Source organism: Taudactylus pleione, unplaced genomic scaffold (assembly GCF_031769625.1).
Source record: "Taudactylus pleione unplaced genomic scaffold, aTauple2 ptg000435l, whole genome shotgun sequence".
NCBI classification, from domain to species: domain Eukaryota; kingdom Metazoa; phylum Chordata; class Amphibia; order Anura; family Myobatrachidae; genus Taudactylus; species Taudactylus pleione.
Window position 1 is genome coordinate 582,501 of NW_028284837.1, and position 18,056 is coordinate 600,556.

Consider the following 18,056-nt stretch of genomic DNA (forward strand, 5'->3'; position numbering starts at 1 on the left):
TTCTCATGGGACCTGTGCAGATATTAGTAATTTCAAACCATGGCAGGTAATACAGTATGCTGTACCATATATCAGGTTGAAGAATAAATTATAATTTTCTGGTATTTGAACATTATGGGGTTGATTAAGAGTTTGGACCAAAAAAAGCAAAAATTAAAGCCACTATGTTGCAATACAAGGGTTGTAAATTTATTTAATTGTTTGTTACATGCAGGTTAAACACTGCCTCCTTTTGCATGTAGCCCACAAATGCTGGAGCGCTTTATTTTTATACTGCAAATAAAAATACAGTAAAGCTCTCCAGAATGTGTGGACTGTGATTCTGGCGTAACATGGTTTTGTCACAGAATATTTGGTAATTTTTTTCCCCTTTACTTCCATCTCTGAATCAGCACCTACATGTGCATATACTATTTCTGTTTGGCAGTGGTATAATTACTGTATAGAGAAAATGTTGTATCTTCAATTTAGCAAAATCAAGCCAATTTCAATCCACAGAATGTTCAGGAAATAAAGGTTTCTTGATGCCTTATTAACTGTAAAATAATATTTTGGATTGCTGCAAGAATTTTTAAAATTCCAAAAGGATTGTAAAATCCTGATTAAATTCAATTTTCAGCAATATTTTGAAGCAAGATATTTTTAAAGGATTTAGTAACCTTAATTCATCCATTGCATCAGCCAACAAACACTATTTTCATTTTCCCACTCTTCACAGCTCATGTACTATATCAGGAAAGTCAGATTTACACTAAGTTATGGTAAATACTTTTACTTTGATAAGGATGGAGACTCTCCTTCAGTCTATGGTGTTGTGAACTGGCAACAGAGTCCTGAAGGGTCTTTGAAGCATATTTATATTGGCAATTACACTAGTACAGTTATTTCTGATGAAGCTCTGATCATCAACTCAAGTCTGTTGCAGTGGTCTATGGGGGATCAGCAGGTGAGGTTCCAGATGAAACTGCATTTCCTCTGTGCAAGTATTTTCTTCTTATATCTATCTGATAATCTTCTATGTGAGACATAGTAAATGCATTTTAATAAACTATTTAATGGGTAATTATAAGTGTTTATGGTTGTTAGAGATGTGCGTGTTTTTGAATCTGGATTCACCTTCATATTTTGGCTTTTCAAAACCACCCTCATGTGTTTTGGTTTTGGAGCTGTATCATACTTGCCTACTTTTTAAAAAGCATTTCAGGGAGATTGTGAAAGCAGCACCTATGAGCATGGCGGTAAATTGGATGTGTACTGCTACATCTGGGGAGGCGTGCCATAAAAATCTCTTACCTCCAATTATAAAAGCCCCAAAGTAGTTAGTAAGATCTACTTATTGATGAAAACACACTGACACTTTTCTGGGCTTGTTCACGTATTGTGTTCCATATAAGTGGTCACTGGAAGCCTTATATAAAAATGCATGCAGCCAAAAGGGACCATTATAACTAATGCAAATACATGAATATGGACAGGGAATGGCACTAATTTTCCACAGGGTTAGAAAAATGTCCATCATAACTCATAAAAGTCCAATGTGAAAGATGTATATCTCACTCTATAAATAATGTTCGAGGTGGTGACTGGATAGTTCCATCCATAATTTTGAATTTGAATCCTTCTCTTTATTCCAAAAATAAATCCCAACCAGAGTATTCTGATGTTCATTTCTCCATCTATTCTATGTACTCCTTAGATTCATTAAATCTAAAAAAAAGAAAGGATAATAGTGCAACACGGTAGATGTAAAAGAGTAATCATTTATTTATACATCAAACTCATTTTCAAATTTATCAGCATATAAAAGCATATAAAACCACATCAGTGGTATCCCAATGGGAACAATCTGCTAGGATGTGTACAGCACCTACCAATCCAAATGGTATATAGAGGAAGGATTTGCAAGGTCCCGGGAACCAGCGATCCTTAGTTGGTAAGTACTGGCACCAAATCAGCAGAAAGTCCACATTAGGGAAAAATTTATCATCACCAGCTTGACATGTTTTGGACCTCCTGGTCCTTCAGCAGAAGCTGGGTGATGAGTGTCCAAAAAGTCCTTAAATACCCTCTAAAAGGTCTATCCACACCACTTTTTTGCACATCACATCCTGTCCAAAACCTGCACTTCCATAGAATGGAAGTGCGTCATCCGGTGGTGCCTGTTTCCCATATTGCCATGGACCGTAAGTGCATCATCAGGGGGCACCGGTATACTATCACCAGAAATGTCAGTGCTGCCATGTCACCTATTGCCACAGACCTGGAATTTGTCATCAAGGGTGCCAGAAATAAATATGGTTGCTCGAAATACATTTCTTGAATGCCCAAAGTAAACATGGCCACCAGATTTTGTCCAATAGTCATCCATAAGTGTTTAGAAGATATTCCAACATTTCTTTTTTTTTATAATCAGTAGTTGTTTTTGTTGTGTTTTTTTTCATCTCAAATCACTCACTTGAAGTAAGGGGAGACATAATAAACATCAGAAAGTATTTATATTGGCAATTTAGAAATACATAAAAAACATTACAACATGGTGCTGACTTTATGCTGAAGTGGTGGTCTTGAGAAAGGTCCTTGCAGGGACCGAAACATCGACCTATGGCTACCTTGGGTATTCCTATGAATAAATAAAGTGTTGGAATTTTTTCTATGATTTCTAAACAAGTCTGGTGAGTGCGCTTCTTTAAATCTAACTATTGTGGACTGGGTCTTATGGACAAAGCCTGAAGAGCACCCCAGCTGTTGCAGACTTCTAAAAGTGAGTGCTACTCCAAGATCTATATATAATAAATAACTAAAGATATAAAATCTATAATAAAAATCAAAGATCTTATCATAAGGTAATACATTGATGGGATAAAGTGCCTAGGATAGAGTGCAAACAGGTTAATAATATACATATAATTTATATTACATACTCATAAAAAACACTTAATTTCAAACTCTCAATTGAAGCCCTCTGGAACCAGTGTATTTAATTTATAAATCCTTACTTCTAAGTCTTTAGATTTCCTGGATGGGGAGACTACCTGTTTTCCCCAAAAATACTTAATGTAACATTCTTTGGAATTATGTTTATCTTTGAAATGAGATGACACTATATGCGTATATAGCCGCTTTCTTATATCATAAATGTGCTCGGCTAATTTAACCTTCAAGCATCTGCTCATCTTGCCAACATAAATCAAGCCTTATTTAAACTCAAGAGCATATCTTACATTTTGAGAGTTACACATAATTAATTCCTTAATGGGATAACTACATCCATCCACCTGGAATTCCCGTAGGATGTACAGCTCCTTCCAAAAGATAGTGCCACTCCTCAATGGCTAACTTAATAGCGAGAAGTTCTTGGTTCCCAATAGAGAAGTTGTACTCAGCCGAGGTGAATTTCCTGGAAAAAAATTCACAAGGGTGGAGAAGACCATCAGACGTGTGTTGTGAGAGCACAGCTCCAACTCTTATGGAAGAAGCATCAACTTCCAAGACAAATGGCTGTGTTACATCAGGTTGACAAAGCTAAAATTAACTTCTGTTTAATATTTTGGAAGTAATGGGCACTAAATATTATGTTATGATCCTCGGACAGGAGTCACTTCGGACCAAAAGTTAGTGTTGAGGATTGTTGAGTGTGGTGGGAAACACTGAATTAGTAGTCCTAAAAGGAAGTAGATTGAATGTCCCAGTTGCGACCCTGAGGATTGAGTTCCAGCCTTGCAGGCTGGTATATACTTGGATATGATGCGGCCAAGGGACGCTGGTATGTACTTGGCTTTGGTGCGGTCTAGGGACTGAGTAGCAGCCTTGTGGGCTGGTATAAAGTAAACTTGGCTACGGTGCGGTCTTGGGACCAAGTAGCAGCCTTGCAGGCTGGTAAATAATTGGCTATGGTGTGGTCTAGAGAAACAAATTGCAGCCTTGCGGGCTGGTATATACTTGGCTATGGTGCAGTCTTGGGACTGAGTAGAAGCCTTGTGGGCTGGTAAATACTTGGCTATGGTGCAGTCTAGAGAACCAAGTTGCAGCCTTGTGGGCTGGTATATACTTGGCTATGGTGCAGACTTGGGACTGAGTAGCAGCCTTGCTGGCTGATAAAGAAAGTCCACACAGGTGCCAGTTTGCTGCTGAGACTGCTGGAATGTAAATTGTGGATGGTGTATACAGATGCGGAAGTGTGACTGAGAACACTGAGATGATATCTGATGCAGCTGAAATACTCAGAGCAGGAGCTTGATTGATAGTGCTGGAATGAAACAGCCAACAGGAACACAGCCTAGGAGTACAGCTGAAAATGCTGAGACAAAAATAAACCATGAGAAGACTTGTGAGCAGGAACAGACATACACTGGAGTCACGGAAACCGGAAGCATGTACAGGATGCTATCACCAGCATCAGAGTGGAGGATAAAGAGGAGATCAATCTGAGCAGAAATTATGGAGAAGCAAGTAATTAAAAGCTCCCAGTGGGGAGTCCTGGCATTCCCGTCTCCCAGCAACAACCCCCTTAGAGCCACCCGGAGCAGCGCCGTCTGACAAGGTGTAGCGGCAGCTGTAACACAGGTAAGTGGATTTCACAGCGGGGTGTCCTGGTGTCCCCTTCTTCTGGCAACAACCCCATGGTGATGAGCTGTTTCACAGGGTAATTGAATTGAGCAATAATTTTTGAATTGCTACATCCACACTTTAACATGCGATAATGGGATATCATTACTAATTAAATTACCCATAAAATGTTCACACAGAATCGGGTTAGTACAGCTCGGTGCTGCAAAGCAACACTATGGAGAGGTAAGTATAAGACAATGGGTGCAGGGTGTGCAACCATTATAAGTACAGTATGCCCCTGCTCCTGGGGCTATTCAATATCTTTTTGAATTGAGGGCTCAATTCAGACCTACTCGCTAGATGCGTACACTCGCTCGATGCGCATGCAAATTCTATTAAGTTACAGCAAGGCAGGTGATCACACAGCAAGTCATAAGTACGCCCACTATGTCTTGGCGTGCAATCGCATTGTGTATGCAGATGCCCACCAGCCAGTCTTAAGATGCCTACTTGTGCACGTCATCTCCAGCATGTGTATGCAACCATTGGTACCATCAGGGACATTCAGGGACCATCTGATGCAAACACAGCAATTGTGGTTGACCATACCCTACCGCAAGCACTGCCAGCACTTCAGTGTAAAGTTCAGCCAGGTGACGTGTACTATGATGCTGTATCTTAATTATGCACGCCTCTGAAATGGCGTTGAGATGCTCAGGCACTCCTGTGTTCGCACCTCCACTCACCCCTTTCATAGACCATGCCACCACCCACAAACAGCTTCTCCTGTCACTCACTCAGCTGGGCAGTCTATGCACAGAGAGCGTATGCTTCCCGATTGCTCAAACTGGTCCATGCACACCCACTGCAATGCGTACGCATGCGCACAATGCAAACATTGGCAGTCTACGGCGAACGCATTCTGCCAAGCAGGTCTGAATCAGGCCTCTGAATTCCCCCCTTTGTGTGCTACAGCTTCACCACCCAGTTAAAAGGTATTAGCATTAGACTCATGGCTCAATCCAATATGCTTTTAACAGCCATCTGACTAATTCATGTACAAAACAACATTTAAATGGTATTGTCAAGTCACATAGAAATACTTATTTGGTCTGTTGACTTCAGTCCCCTTGCCTCGGGACCATTAAAGACTAGTAGCATCACAACACATCAGCATGCTCAGAAGAAATACCACAGTACTCACCCCACAGACAGCTTCCTATATACAGATTCAGGCCAGTTGCTCATATCCTGCAGCTGTGCGAAATCTTTCACAGCCCACTCATCTAATTCCCTCATTGGCTGCGCTTCTAATGGCAGCTCCATCAACCCTGCATCCCTGTGTTCCAATCCTGCGTTCCACAAGTAGATAGTGATGTCAAAGATACAGAACTGATGAAGTTGCCTAAACACCCGAGTTATTTTGACCCAATATCCAATAGCAAAAGTATTAAAACTTTCCTACGTATGGTGGAAAGTGATTATAAAACAGATTGCAAAGTCCACCATACTTTTCATAACCTCAAGATAATGATGAAATTATAATCTGGGTAGTCGACAAAGGTGGTGCTGTGATAGTCTTGGATTGGGAATATTATGACGTAGACATTAGATGTCAGTTGGCCGATACTGTGACATAACAGAGGTTACCACATAATCTTATGAATGTCATTAAAAAGGTTGTTGAAGCAAGGATTGGTGCAGGTTTAGATAGATGAGAACCTGGTTAAGTTACTGACAGTAAAACATCCAGTATGTCTAATATTTTATAAAATTCCCAAATTAAACAAGTCCACCACAGTCCCCCTGGTCATCCTATTGTGTCAGCATGGAATTCGGTGTTACAGCCGCTGGCACCATTTGTTGACCTATTATTGCAACCAATAGTTTTTAAAAGTAAGAGCTACATTAAGGACACCCCTGATTTGTTGTCCAAATTGAGCTCAATTGGGGATCTTCCCAATTAGCTTTTTGGCCAACTATGGATTTAGTGTCCTTGTACACAGTAATTCCTCATTTGGAGGGAACTGAGGCTGTGAGAGAAATCTTGTCAAGGACTGAGTATGTTAGCCTTCTGGTTGAATTTGTATGTGACATAATTGGGTGTGTTTTGGCAAATAATAATTTCCAATATTGTGACTCATACTATGTGCAGGATGCTGGGACCGCAACGGGTTCAAATTTAGTTCCAGTGTATGCTTATTTGTACATGATGAGATACGAACAGAAGTACATTTACCCAAAGATTGGTCCCAGCATTCTGCACTAGTTTAGATTTATTGATGATGTTCTGATTTTGTGGCACGGCACCGCTGAATCATTTAGTAATATGGTTGAGGATTTGAATAGTCTAGAGACTCCCATTAGATTCACAAGCAGGATTGAGGCACAAACTATCGAATTTTTGGATGTGTCCATTTTTAAACAAGATGGGTGCCTTGGCACGACATTATTCTGCAAAGTTACAGATAGAAACACGCTCCTTTATGCAACTAGTCACCACCCCAAGACCCTAAAAGAAGAATTGACAATCTCCCAATTTGTCTAGGTAATACGGAATAATATAGTGAAGGATTTAATGGAGATTCACCTCAAGGAAATGGCTGCCAGATTTTTGGAAAGAGGATACTCTCATAGAGTTGTAACCAGAGGCTTAAATAGAGCCAGGAGAATCTGTATGAGAACAGCAAGGGCTAATGATGAGAACAATGTTGATCGATTAGTTGTCACCACCCAGTTTAACATCAAAGCACCACTTTTTGCTAAGTCAGTTAAAGAGAACTGGCGGATCATAGAGAGTGACCCTTGCTTGAAAGGCCTTGAAAGACCTCCTTTTGGTGGCCTTCAGAAGAGGGCCTGATCTGAAGCAACTACTGATGAATCCAAATAAAAATGTTAAAAAGGAAAATGGAGTATCCTGGTTGAGCCATAAGAAAAGGGGCTGCTTTCGCTGCCTAGGCTGCACCACATGTGTTGGGATGTTAGCAGGTAAAGAATTCACTCACCCACACACAGGGGCCAAGATTGCGATTAAACATTGGCTCACATGTACATCTTCCTTTGTGATTTATGTCCTAATGTGCCCTTGCGGGTTGTATTACATTGGGAAAACCTCCAGATGTTTTTGCGAGTGAATGAGGAACCATAGGAGCTCGATCAGACAAGCTTTACAGGAGGGAAGGAGTGACAAGCCGGTTGCCCAACATTTTTTGGAAAATGGACATCAGGTAGCAATGTTAAGGTCAATGATGATTGGTCATGTGCATATGCCAGATAGTGATGGTGACAGGGACAAATTATTTTTTGCCAAAAAAGAGGCCCGCTGGATTTTCAGGTTGGACACGATTGCTCCAAAGGGCCTTAATGTAAATATTAATTACAAATGTTTCCTGTGAGGTGATGTAAAATGGGCTAAATTGGCTATGAGAGATTTGCATGATATGTGCTGCATATGAGTCTTATGTGGGTGTTATTTTGATTTTTCAATTGTTCATTGTCATTATTTTTTCATGTATTCATATTTTTTGTGATTCTTGACATTTGATGCATTGTGGATCTTAAAATGAGTGGGGAGCTATCAGATTTGGAGTTTGATGGAATGGGGTTGGTTTGGAGCATCTTGAATATTACTCACCGCAGAGACAGAACTATGATATATTTCAGCGAGGTGATTAGTTGAAATAACGGATTTACATACATCACACCTTGTTGATCCTTTGAAGTGATCCACAACGATGTTAGCAATTTAGAGCTTTAGAATCCGAATATTGCGTTCTCTATATGACAGCATGGATTTACTGTTAGACCAGAGGTCTGAATCATCTAGATACACTAGAACAGGAAGTGCATTAGGCTGATGGAATGCATGAATGGCATGCAGGGTCTATGTGTTATGAGTCCCTGGGTGGAGCGCACTAGCGGAACAAGGATGCACTTGACGCAAAACCGGATGTCTGGTTTATTCAGTTTCTATAGCACAGGTAGTGCACGGCTCTTGTGGAACGCAGGGATGCAGGGTTGATGGAGCTGCCATTAGAAGCACAGCTGATGGCGGGATTAGACGAGGGCTATGGAAGATTTCACACAGCTGCAGGATATGAATGATTGGCCTGAACTTGTATATAGAAAGCTGTCTGTGGGGTGAGTAATATGATATTTCTTCTGAGCATGCTGATCTGTTGTGATGCTACTAGTCTTTAACGGTCCCGAGGCAAGGGGACTGAAGTCGACAGACCAAATAAGTATTTCTATGTGACTTGACTATACCATTTAAATGCTGTTTTGCACATGGATCAGCCAGATGGCTGTTAAAAGCATATTGGATTGAGCCGGGAGCCTAGTGCTATACCTTTTAACTGGATGGTGATGAAAAGTTCTTTCTTCTTACTTTGTGATCGATTAATACTGTGGTGAAATCGCATGGTCCTTTTTTCTATATAAATAAATTAAAAGATTTTTTTCTATATTTGTGAATAAGAGTGCCCTCCTTATTGTGGAATTATTTACTGGCTGGATGCATACTATACTGGCCTTTTGGGAGTGAGCACTTTGCAAGTTGTGAACAGTGAAGAGGAGTGCAAACAATTTTTTGAATATATATATATATATATATATATATATATTAGGGGTGAGCGGGTTCGGATTTCTGAAATCCGAACCCCCCCGAGCCCCCCCGATCCGAGTCCGATCCGAGTCAGGCTCGACTTTTCCCGCCTGACTCGGATCTGACATCGAGGCAAAACGTCATCATCCCGCCTTCCGAGTCTCGCGGGTTTTGGATCCTATATAAGGTACCCGCGTCGGCGCCATTTTCTCACTCGGCTGTGGACAGTGAAGAGGGAGGGTGGGAGTTAGTGCTGTGTAGTGTAGTGTAGTGTAGTGCTGCTGTTGTCCACTACTTCAAAGTCCATAGGGGCTGGCTGTGTTGTGCTGTGCTGCTGTTGTTAATAGGGGCTGTGTCCACTACTTCAAAGTCCATAGGGGCTGGCTGGACTGTGTTGTGCAGTCAGTTCCAAAGTCCTGTGCAGTGTCCCAGTCCTAAAGGGGTGCTGTAGTGTTGTCCAGGGGGTGCTCTGTCCATCAGGGGTGCTCCCCCCAAGTGCTAAAAAAATAATATATTTTCTGTGTTTGTGAATTGTGTGCGCAGTAGCCGCACGTGCATCAACAAAGTAGTGCCAAGCGTGCGCCTGTGTCATAAGTAAAGGGCCGGCTGGCTTGACCGTTAAGGGTGCTGTAACCCCCGAAAGTACACTCCAGTACAAACCAAAAAAAAAATTATTTTCTGTGTTTGTGAATTGTGTGCGCAGTAGCCGCACGTGCATCAACAAAGTAGTGCCAAGCGTGCGCCTGTGTCATAAGTAAAGGGCCGGCTGGCTTGACCGTTAAGGGTGCTGTAACCCCCGAAAGTACACTCCAGTCCAAACCTAAAAAAAAATTATTTTCTGTGTTTGTGAATTGTGTGCGCAGTAGCCGCACGTGCATCAACAAAGTAGTGCCAAGCGTGCGCCTGTGTCATAAGTAAAGGGCCGGCTGGCTTGACCGTTAAAGGGTGCTGTAACCCCCGAAAGTACACTCCAGTCCAAACCAAAAAAAAATTATTTTCTGTGTTTGTGAATTGTGTGCGCAGTAGCCGCACGTGCATCAACAAAGTAGTGCCAAGCGTGCGCCTGTGTCATAAGTAAAGGGCCGGCTGGCTTGACCGTTAAGGGTGCTGTAACCCCCGAAAGTACACTCCAGTCCAAACCTAAAAAAAAATTATTTTCTGTGTTTGTGAATTGTGTGCGCAGTAGCCGCACGTGCATCAACAAAGTAGTGCCAAGAGTGCCCCTGTGTCATAAGTAAAGGGCCGGCTGGCTTGACCGTTAAAGGGTGCTGTAACCCCCGAAAGTACACTCCAGTCCAAACCAAAAAAAAATTATTTTCTGTGTTTGTGAATTGTGTGCGCAGTAGCCGCACGTGCATCAACAAAGTAGTGCCAAGCGTGCGCCTGTGTCATAAGTAAAGGGCCGGCTGGCTTGACCGTTAAAGGGTGCTGTAACCCCTGAAAGTACACTCCAGTCCAAACCAAAAAAAAATTATTTTCTGTGTTTGTGAATTGTGTGCGCAGTAGCCGCACGTGCATCAACAAAGTAGTGTCAAGCGTTCGCCTGTGTCATAAGTAAAGGGCCGGCTGGCTTGACCGTTAAGGGTGCTGTAACCCCCGAAAGTACACTCCAGTCCAAACCAAAAAAAAAATTATTTTCTGTGTTTGTGAATTGTGTGCGCAGTAGCCGCACGTGCATCAACAAAGTAGTGCCAAGCGTGCGCCTGTGTCATAAGTAAAGGGCCGGCTGGCTTGACCGTTAAGGGTGCTGTAACCCCCGAAAGTACACTCCAGTCCAAACCAAAAAAAAAATTATTTTCTGTGTTTGTGAATTGTGTGCGCAGTAGCCGCACGTGCATCAACAAAGTAGTGCCAAGCGTGCGCCTGTGTCATAAGTAAAGGGCCGGCTGGCTTGACCGTTAAGGGTGCTGTAACCCCCGAAAGTACACTCCAGTCCAAACCTAAAAAAAAATTATTTTCTGTGTTTGTGAATTGTGTGCGCAGTAGCCGCACGTGCATCAACAAAGTAGTGCCAAGCGTGCGCCTGTGTCATAAGTAAAGGGCCGGCTGGCTTGACCGTTAAAGGGTGCTGTAACCCCCGAAAGTACACTCCAGTCCAAACCAAAAAAAAATTATTTTCTGTGGTTGTGAATTGTGTGCGCAGTAGCCGCACGTGCATCAACAAAGTAGTGCCAAGCGTGCGCCTGTGTCATAAGTAAAGGGCCGGCTGGCTTGACCGTTAAGGGTGCTGTAACCCCCGAAAGTACACTCCAGTCCAAACCTAAAAAAAAATTATTTTCTGTGTTTGTGAATTGTGTGCGCAGTAGCCGCACGTGCATCAACAAAGTAGTGCCAAGAGTGCGCCTGTGTCATAAGTAAAGGGCCGGCTGGCTTGACCGTTAAAGGGTGCTGTAACCCCCAAAAGTACACTCCAGTCCAAACCAAAAAAAAATTATTTTCTGTGTTTGTGAATTGTGTGCGCAGTAGCCGCAACGTGCATCAACAAAGTAGTGCCAAGCGTGCGCCTGTGTCATAAGTAAAGGGCCGGCTGGCTTGACCGTTAAAGGGTGCTGTAACCCCTGAAAGTACACTCCAGTCCAAACCAAAAAAAAATTATTTTCTGTGTTTGTGAATTGTGTGCGCAGTAGCCGCACGTGCATCAACAAAGTAGTGCCAAGCGTGCGCCTGTGTCATAAGTAAAGGGCCGGCTGGCTTGACCGTTAAAGGGTGCTGTAACCCACAAAGTACACTCCAGTCCGAACCAAAAAAAAATTTATTTTCTGTGTTTAGCCGCACGTATATATCAAATCGATATAACATAAATGGAGGACCAAACTTTCTCCGATAAAAATAAAATAGAGAAAGATCAAGAACCACTTCCTCCTAGTGCTGAAGCTGCTGCCACTAGTCATGACATAGACGATAACATGCCATCAACGTCGTCTGCCAAGGCCGATGCCCAATGTCATAGTAGAGGGCACATACAATCCCAAATGGCAAAGTTCAGGAAAATGACCTTGAAAAAGACATTTAAATCAGCTGAAGAGAAACGTAAACTTGCCAATATGCCATTTACGACACGGAGTGGCAAGGAACGGCTAAGGTCGATCCCTAGTATGTTCATGACTAGTGGTTCAGCTTCACATGACGATGGAAGCACTCCTCCCACTAAAAAAATCAAAAGAGTTAAGCTGGCAAAAGCACAGCGAAGAACTGTGCTTTCTAAGAAGATATCACAAATCCCCAAAGAGAGTCCAAGTGTGGTGGTGGTTGCGATGCCTGACCTTCCCAGCACTGGACGGGAAGAGGTGGCTCTTTCCACCATTTGCACGCCCCCTGCAAGTGCTGAAAGGAGCACCCACAGTCCACTTGCTGATATGCAAATTGAAGATGTCACTGTTGAAGTACAACAGGATGAGGATACTGGTGTAGCTGGCGCTGAGGAGGAAGTTGGCGAGGAGGATTCTGATGGTGATGTGGTTTGTTTAAATCAGGCTCCGGGGGAGACAGTTGTTGTCCGTGGGATGAAAAAGCCCATCACGGTCATGCCTGGGCAGAAGACCAAACATTCCACCTCTTTGGTCTGGCAATATTTCTATCCAAATCCGGACAACAACTGTCTTGCCATATGTACCATATGTAAAGGTGAAATAAGTAGGGGTAGGGACGTCAACCACCTAGGAACATCCTCCCTTATACGGCACCTGCAGCGCGTTCATAAAAAGTTACTGTCAAGTTCAGAAACTTTGGCTCAGACCGTAAGCAGTCCAGGGACACCTAAATCCCGTTGTCCTGTTGTATCCAAGCGCCTGCAAACCACACCGTCAACTCCCTCCTCGTCAATTTCCTCCTTAGTCAGGATCGGAAGTAGTCCTGCAGGCCATATCACTGGCATGACTGACTCTCCTATCCGGGATTCCTCCGGAGGATCCTGCATTGCTACGCCTACTGCTGCCGCTGCTGCTGTTGCTGCTGCTGCTGGGAGTCATTCATCATCCCAGAGAGGAAGTAGGAACACCACTACTTTTACTAAACAATTGACCCTCCAACAGTCCTTAGCGAGGAGGATGAAGTACGACAGCAGTCATCCTGAAGCAAAACGTATAACTGAGGCCTTGACTGCTATGTTGGTGTTAGACGTGCGTCCGGTATCCGCCATTAGTGCAGTGGGATTTAGACAATTGATGGAGGTAGTGTGTCCCCGGTTCCAAATCCCGTCTAGATTCCACTTCACTAGGCAGGCGATACCGAGACTGTACAGAAACGTCAGAAAAAGTGTCCTCAGTGTCCTGAAAAATGCCGTTGTACACAATGTCCACTTAACCACGGACATGTGGACAAGTGGAACAGGGCAGACTAAGGACTATATGACTGTGACAGCCCACTGGGTAGATGTATCACCTTACGCAGCAACAGCAGCAGCGTCACCAGTAGCAGCATCTCAGAAACGCCAGCTCGTTACAAGGCAGGCTACGCTGTGTATCACCGGTTTCAGTAAGAGGCACACCGCCGACAACCTCTTAGAGAAACTGAGGGAAATCATCGCCCAGTGGCTTACCCCACTTAGACTCTCCTGGGGATTTGTGATATCTGACAACGCCACCAATATTGTGCGGGCATTACATCTGGGCAAATTCCAGCACGTCCCATGTTTTGCTCACACAATAAACTTGGTGGTGCAGAATTTTCTGAAAAGCGACAGGGGCGTGCAGGAGACGCTTTGGGTGGCCCGAAAAATTTCTGGCCACTTTCGCCATTCAGCGACTGCGTGCCGAAGACTGGAGCGCCAGCAAACACTCTTGAACCTGCCCCGCCATCACCTGAAGCAAGAGGTTGTGACGCGGTGGAACTCAACCCTCTATATGCTTCAGAGGATGGAGGAGCAGCAAAAGGCCATACAAGCCTATACATCCACCTATGACATAGGCAAAGGAGGGGGTATGCACCTGACTCAAGCGCAGTGGAGAATGATTTCCGTGTTGTGCAAGGTTCTTCAGCCCTTCGAACTTGCCACACGTGAAGTCAGTTCAGACACTGCCAGCTTGAGTCAGGTCATTCCCCTCATCAGGCTTTTGCAGAAGCAGCTGGAGAAAGTGAAGGAGGAGCTAAGACGGAGCGATTCCGCTCGGCATGTGGGACTTGTGGATGAAGCCCTTCATTCGCTTTGCCAGGATTCCAGGGTGGTCAATCTGTTGAAATCAGACCACTACATTTTGGCCACCGTGCTCGATCCTAGGTTTAAAGCCTATGTGGTGTCTCTCTTTCCGGCCGACACAAGCCTGCAGAGGTGCAAAGACCTGCTGGTGAACACACTGTCAGCTGAAGCGGAACGTGACACGTCAACGGCTCCTTCTTCATTTTCTCCCGCAACTGGGGCTGCCAGGAAAAAACTTAGGTATCCTAAGCAACCCGCTGGCGGTGATGCAGGGCAGGCAGGACCAAGTTTGGACATCTGGTCCGGACTGAAGGACCTGGCAACAATTTCTGACATGTCTACTGTCACTGCATATGATACTGTCACCATTGACAGAATGGTGGAGGATTACATCGGTGACAGCATCCAAGTAGGCATGTCAGACAGTCCATACCTGTACTGGCAGGAAAAAGAGGCAATTTGGAGGCCCCTGTACAAACTGGCTCTATTTTACCTGAGTTGCCCCCCCTCCAGTGTGTACTCCGAAAGAGTGTTTAGTGCAGCCGGGAACCTTGTCAGCGAAAGGCGTAGGAGGTTGCTTCCACAGAATGTGGAGAAGATGATGTTCATCAAAATGAATTATCAGCTCTTCCAGGGAGACCAGCCTCCAGAAGGTACAGAGGGACCTGTGGTGGTGGATTCAAGTGGGGACGAGTTAATACTTTGTGAGGATGAGGATGTACACACTGAAGAGGGTGAGGAATCGGTGGATGAGGAGGATGAGGATGACATCTTGCCTCCGTAGAGCCAGTTTGTGCAGGGACACATTAATTGCCAGCTTGTTTTGTGGGGGCCCAAACGAACCAATCATTTCAGCCACAGTTGTGTGGCAGACCCTGGCGCTGAAATGATTGATTTGTTAAAGTGTGCATGTCCTGTTTATACAACATAAGGGTGGGTGGGAGGGCCCAAGGACAATTCCATCTTGCACCTCTTTTTTTCTTTGCATTATGTACAGTTTGGGGCCTAGTTTTTCTAACTGCCATCCTGCCTGCCACTGCAGTGTCACTCCTAGATGGGTCACGTGTTTGTGCCGCCCACTCGTGTCGCTTAGCATAGTCATCCAGCTACCTCGGTGCAACCTTTTGGACATAAAAACACTATTGTGAGGTGTGAGGTGTTCAGAATAGACTGGAAATGAGTGGAAATTAAGGTTATTGAGGTTAATAATAGCATAGGAGCAGAAAAACCTACAAATTCTGTGATTTTAGCTGTTTTTATGCTTTTTTTCAAAAAAATACAGATCCAAAACACAAAACCCAGAACCCAAAACACGGAAGGGTGGTTTTGGCAAAACCAATCCAGATCCAAAACACGAAGAAAGATCCAGATCCAAAACCAAAACACAAAACACGAAAAGTGGCCGATGCACACCCCTAATATATATATATATATATTACAGGTGTGCACTGGCCACTTTTCGTGTTTTGTGTTTTGTTTTGGATCTGGATCTTTCTTCGTGTTTTGGATCTGGATTGGTTTTGCCAAAACCACCCTTCCGTGTTTTGGGTTCTGGGTTTTGTGTTTTGGATCTGTATTTTTAAAAAAAAATGAATAAAAACAGCTAAAATCACAGAATTTGTAGGTTTTTCAGCTCCTATGCTATTATTAACCTCAATAACCTTAATTTCTACTCATTTCCAGTCTATTTTGAACACCTCACACCTCACAATAGTGTTTTATGTCCAAAAGGGTGCACCGAGGTAGCTGGATGACTATGCTAAGCAACACGATTGGCTTGCACAAACACGTGGCCCATCTAGGAGTGACACTGCAGTGGCAGACAGGATGGCAGTTTGAAAAACTAGGCCCCAAACAGTACATAATGCAAAGAAAAAAAAGAGGTGCAAGATGGAATTGTCCTTGGGCTCTCCCACCCACCCTTATGTTGTATAAACAGGACATGCACACTTTAACAAACCAATTATTTCAGTACCAGGGTCTGCCACACGACTGTGGCTGAAATGATTGGTTCGTTTGGGCCCCCAAAAAACAAGCTGGCAATTAATCTGTCCATGCACAAACTGGCTCTACGGAGGCAAGATGTCATCCTCATCCTCCTCATCCTCCTCATCCACCGATTCTTCACCCTCTTCAGTGTTGTGTACATCCTCATCCTCACACAGTATTAATTCGTCCCCGCTGGAATCCACCACCACAGGTCCCTCTGTATGTTCTGGAGGCTGGACTCCCTGGAAGAGTTGAAAATTAATTTTTATGAACATCATCTTCTCCACATTTTGTGGAAGCAACCTCCTACGCCTTTCGCTGACAAGGTTCCTGGCTGCACTAAACAGTCTTTCGGAGTACACACTGGATAGTGGGCAACTCAGGTAAAATAGAGTCAGTTTGTACAGGGGCCTCCAAATTACCTCTTTTTCCTGCCAGTACAGGTACGGACTGTCTGACATCCCTACTTGGATGCTGTCACCAATACAATCCTCCACCATTCTGTCAGTGGTGACAGTATCATATGCAGTGACAGTAGACATGTCAGAAAATGTTGGCACATCCTTTAGTCCGGACCAGATGTCCAAACCGGCCCTTGAATTATGACACAGGCTCAAGCTTGGCGCTGCTCCTTTGTTGATGCACGTGCGGCTACACTGCACACAATTCACAAAGACAGAAAAAAAAGAAGAATATTTAATTTTTTGTGGAGCGCACTATGGGGGTTACACCACCCTTTAACAGACTTATGGGACACAGGTGCATGCTTGGCGCTGCTCCTTGGTTGATGCACGTGCAGCTACACTGCACACAATTCACAAAGACAGAAAAAAAAGAAGAATTTTTTATTTTCTGTGGAGTGCACTTTGGGGGTTACACCATCCTTTAACAGACAGATGCATGCTTGGCGCTGCTGCTTTGAGGATGCAGGTTCTGCTACTGTGCATACATTTCGCACACAAACACAGATAAAAAGATTCTTTTATTTTTTTTGGAGTGCACTTTAGGGGTTACACCACCCCTTAACAGACAGATGCACGCTTGGCGCTGCTGCTTTGAGGATGCAGGTGCGACTTCTGCGCATACATTTCACACACAAACACAGAAAAAAAGATTATTTTATTGTTGTTGGAGCGCAGTTTGGGGGTTACACAACCCTTTAACAGACAGATGCACGCTTGGCGCTGCTGCTTTGAGGATGCAAGTGCGACTACTGCGCATACATTTTGCACACAAACACAGAAAAAAAGAAGATTATTTTATTTTTGTTGGAGCGCACTTTGGGTGTTACACCACTCTTTAACAGACAGACGGACGCTTGGCGCTGCTGCTTTGAGGACAGTATCATATGCAGTGACAATAGACATGTCAGAAATTGTTGGCATGTCCTTCAGTCCCGACCAGATGTCCAAACCGGCCCTTGACTTATGACAGAAGCGCACGCTTGGCGCTGCTACTGTGTTGATGCACGTGCGGCTACATCGCACACAAGTCGTAAAAACAGAAAAAAAATTGTTTTTTATTTTTGGAGCACTTTGGGGGTTACACCACCCTTTAAGAGATGAGCCAGCTGGCCCTTTACTTATGGGACACAGGCGCACGCTTGGCACTGCTCCTTTGTTAGCCACAGTGCACACAATTCACAAACACAGAAAATTATTTTTTGTTTTGTTTGGAGTGCACTTTGGGGGTTACAGCACCCTTTAATGGTCAAGCCAGCCGGCCCCTTGATTTATGACACAGGTGCAAGCTTGGCGTTACTTTGTTGATGCATGTGTGGCT

General features: G+C 43.9%; 1 protein-coding gene across 1 annotated transcript in view; it reads left to right on the top strand.

Annotated features, from left to right (window-relative positions):
* The window catches only part of LOC148505874 (extracellular calcium-sensing receptor-like), a 49,414-nt gene that overhangs the window by 16,080 nt on the left and 15,278 nt on the right, over positions 1 to 18,056 (top strand). The window contains exons 2-3 of the mRNA XM_088447595.1: positions 1 to 46; positions 719 to 946. The exon at positions 1 to 46 is cut by the window's left edge and continues 785 nt beyond it. Of these exons, the coding sequence (XP_088303721.1) occupies positions 1 to 46; positions 719 to 946 (274 nt within the window). The remainder of the gene's footprint in view (positions 47 to 718; positions 947 to 18,056) is intronic.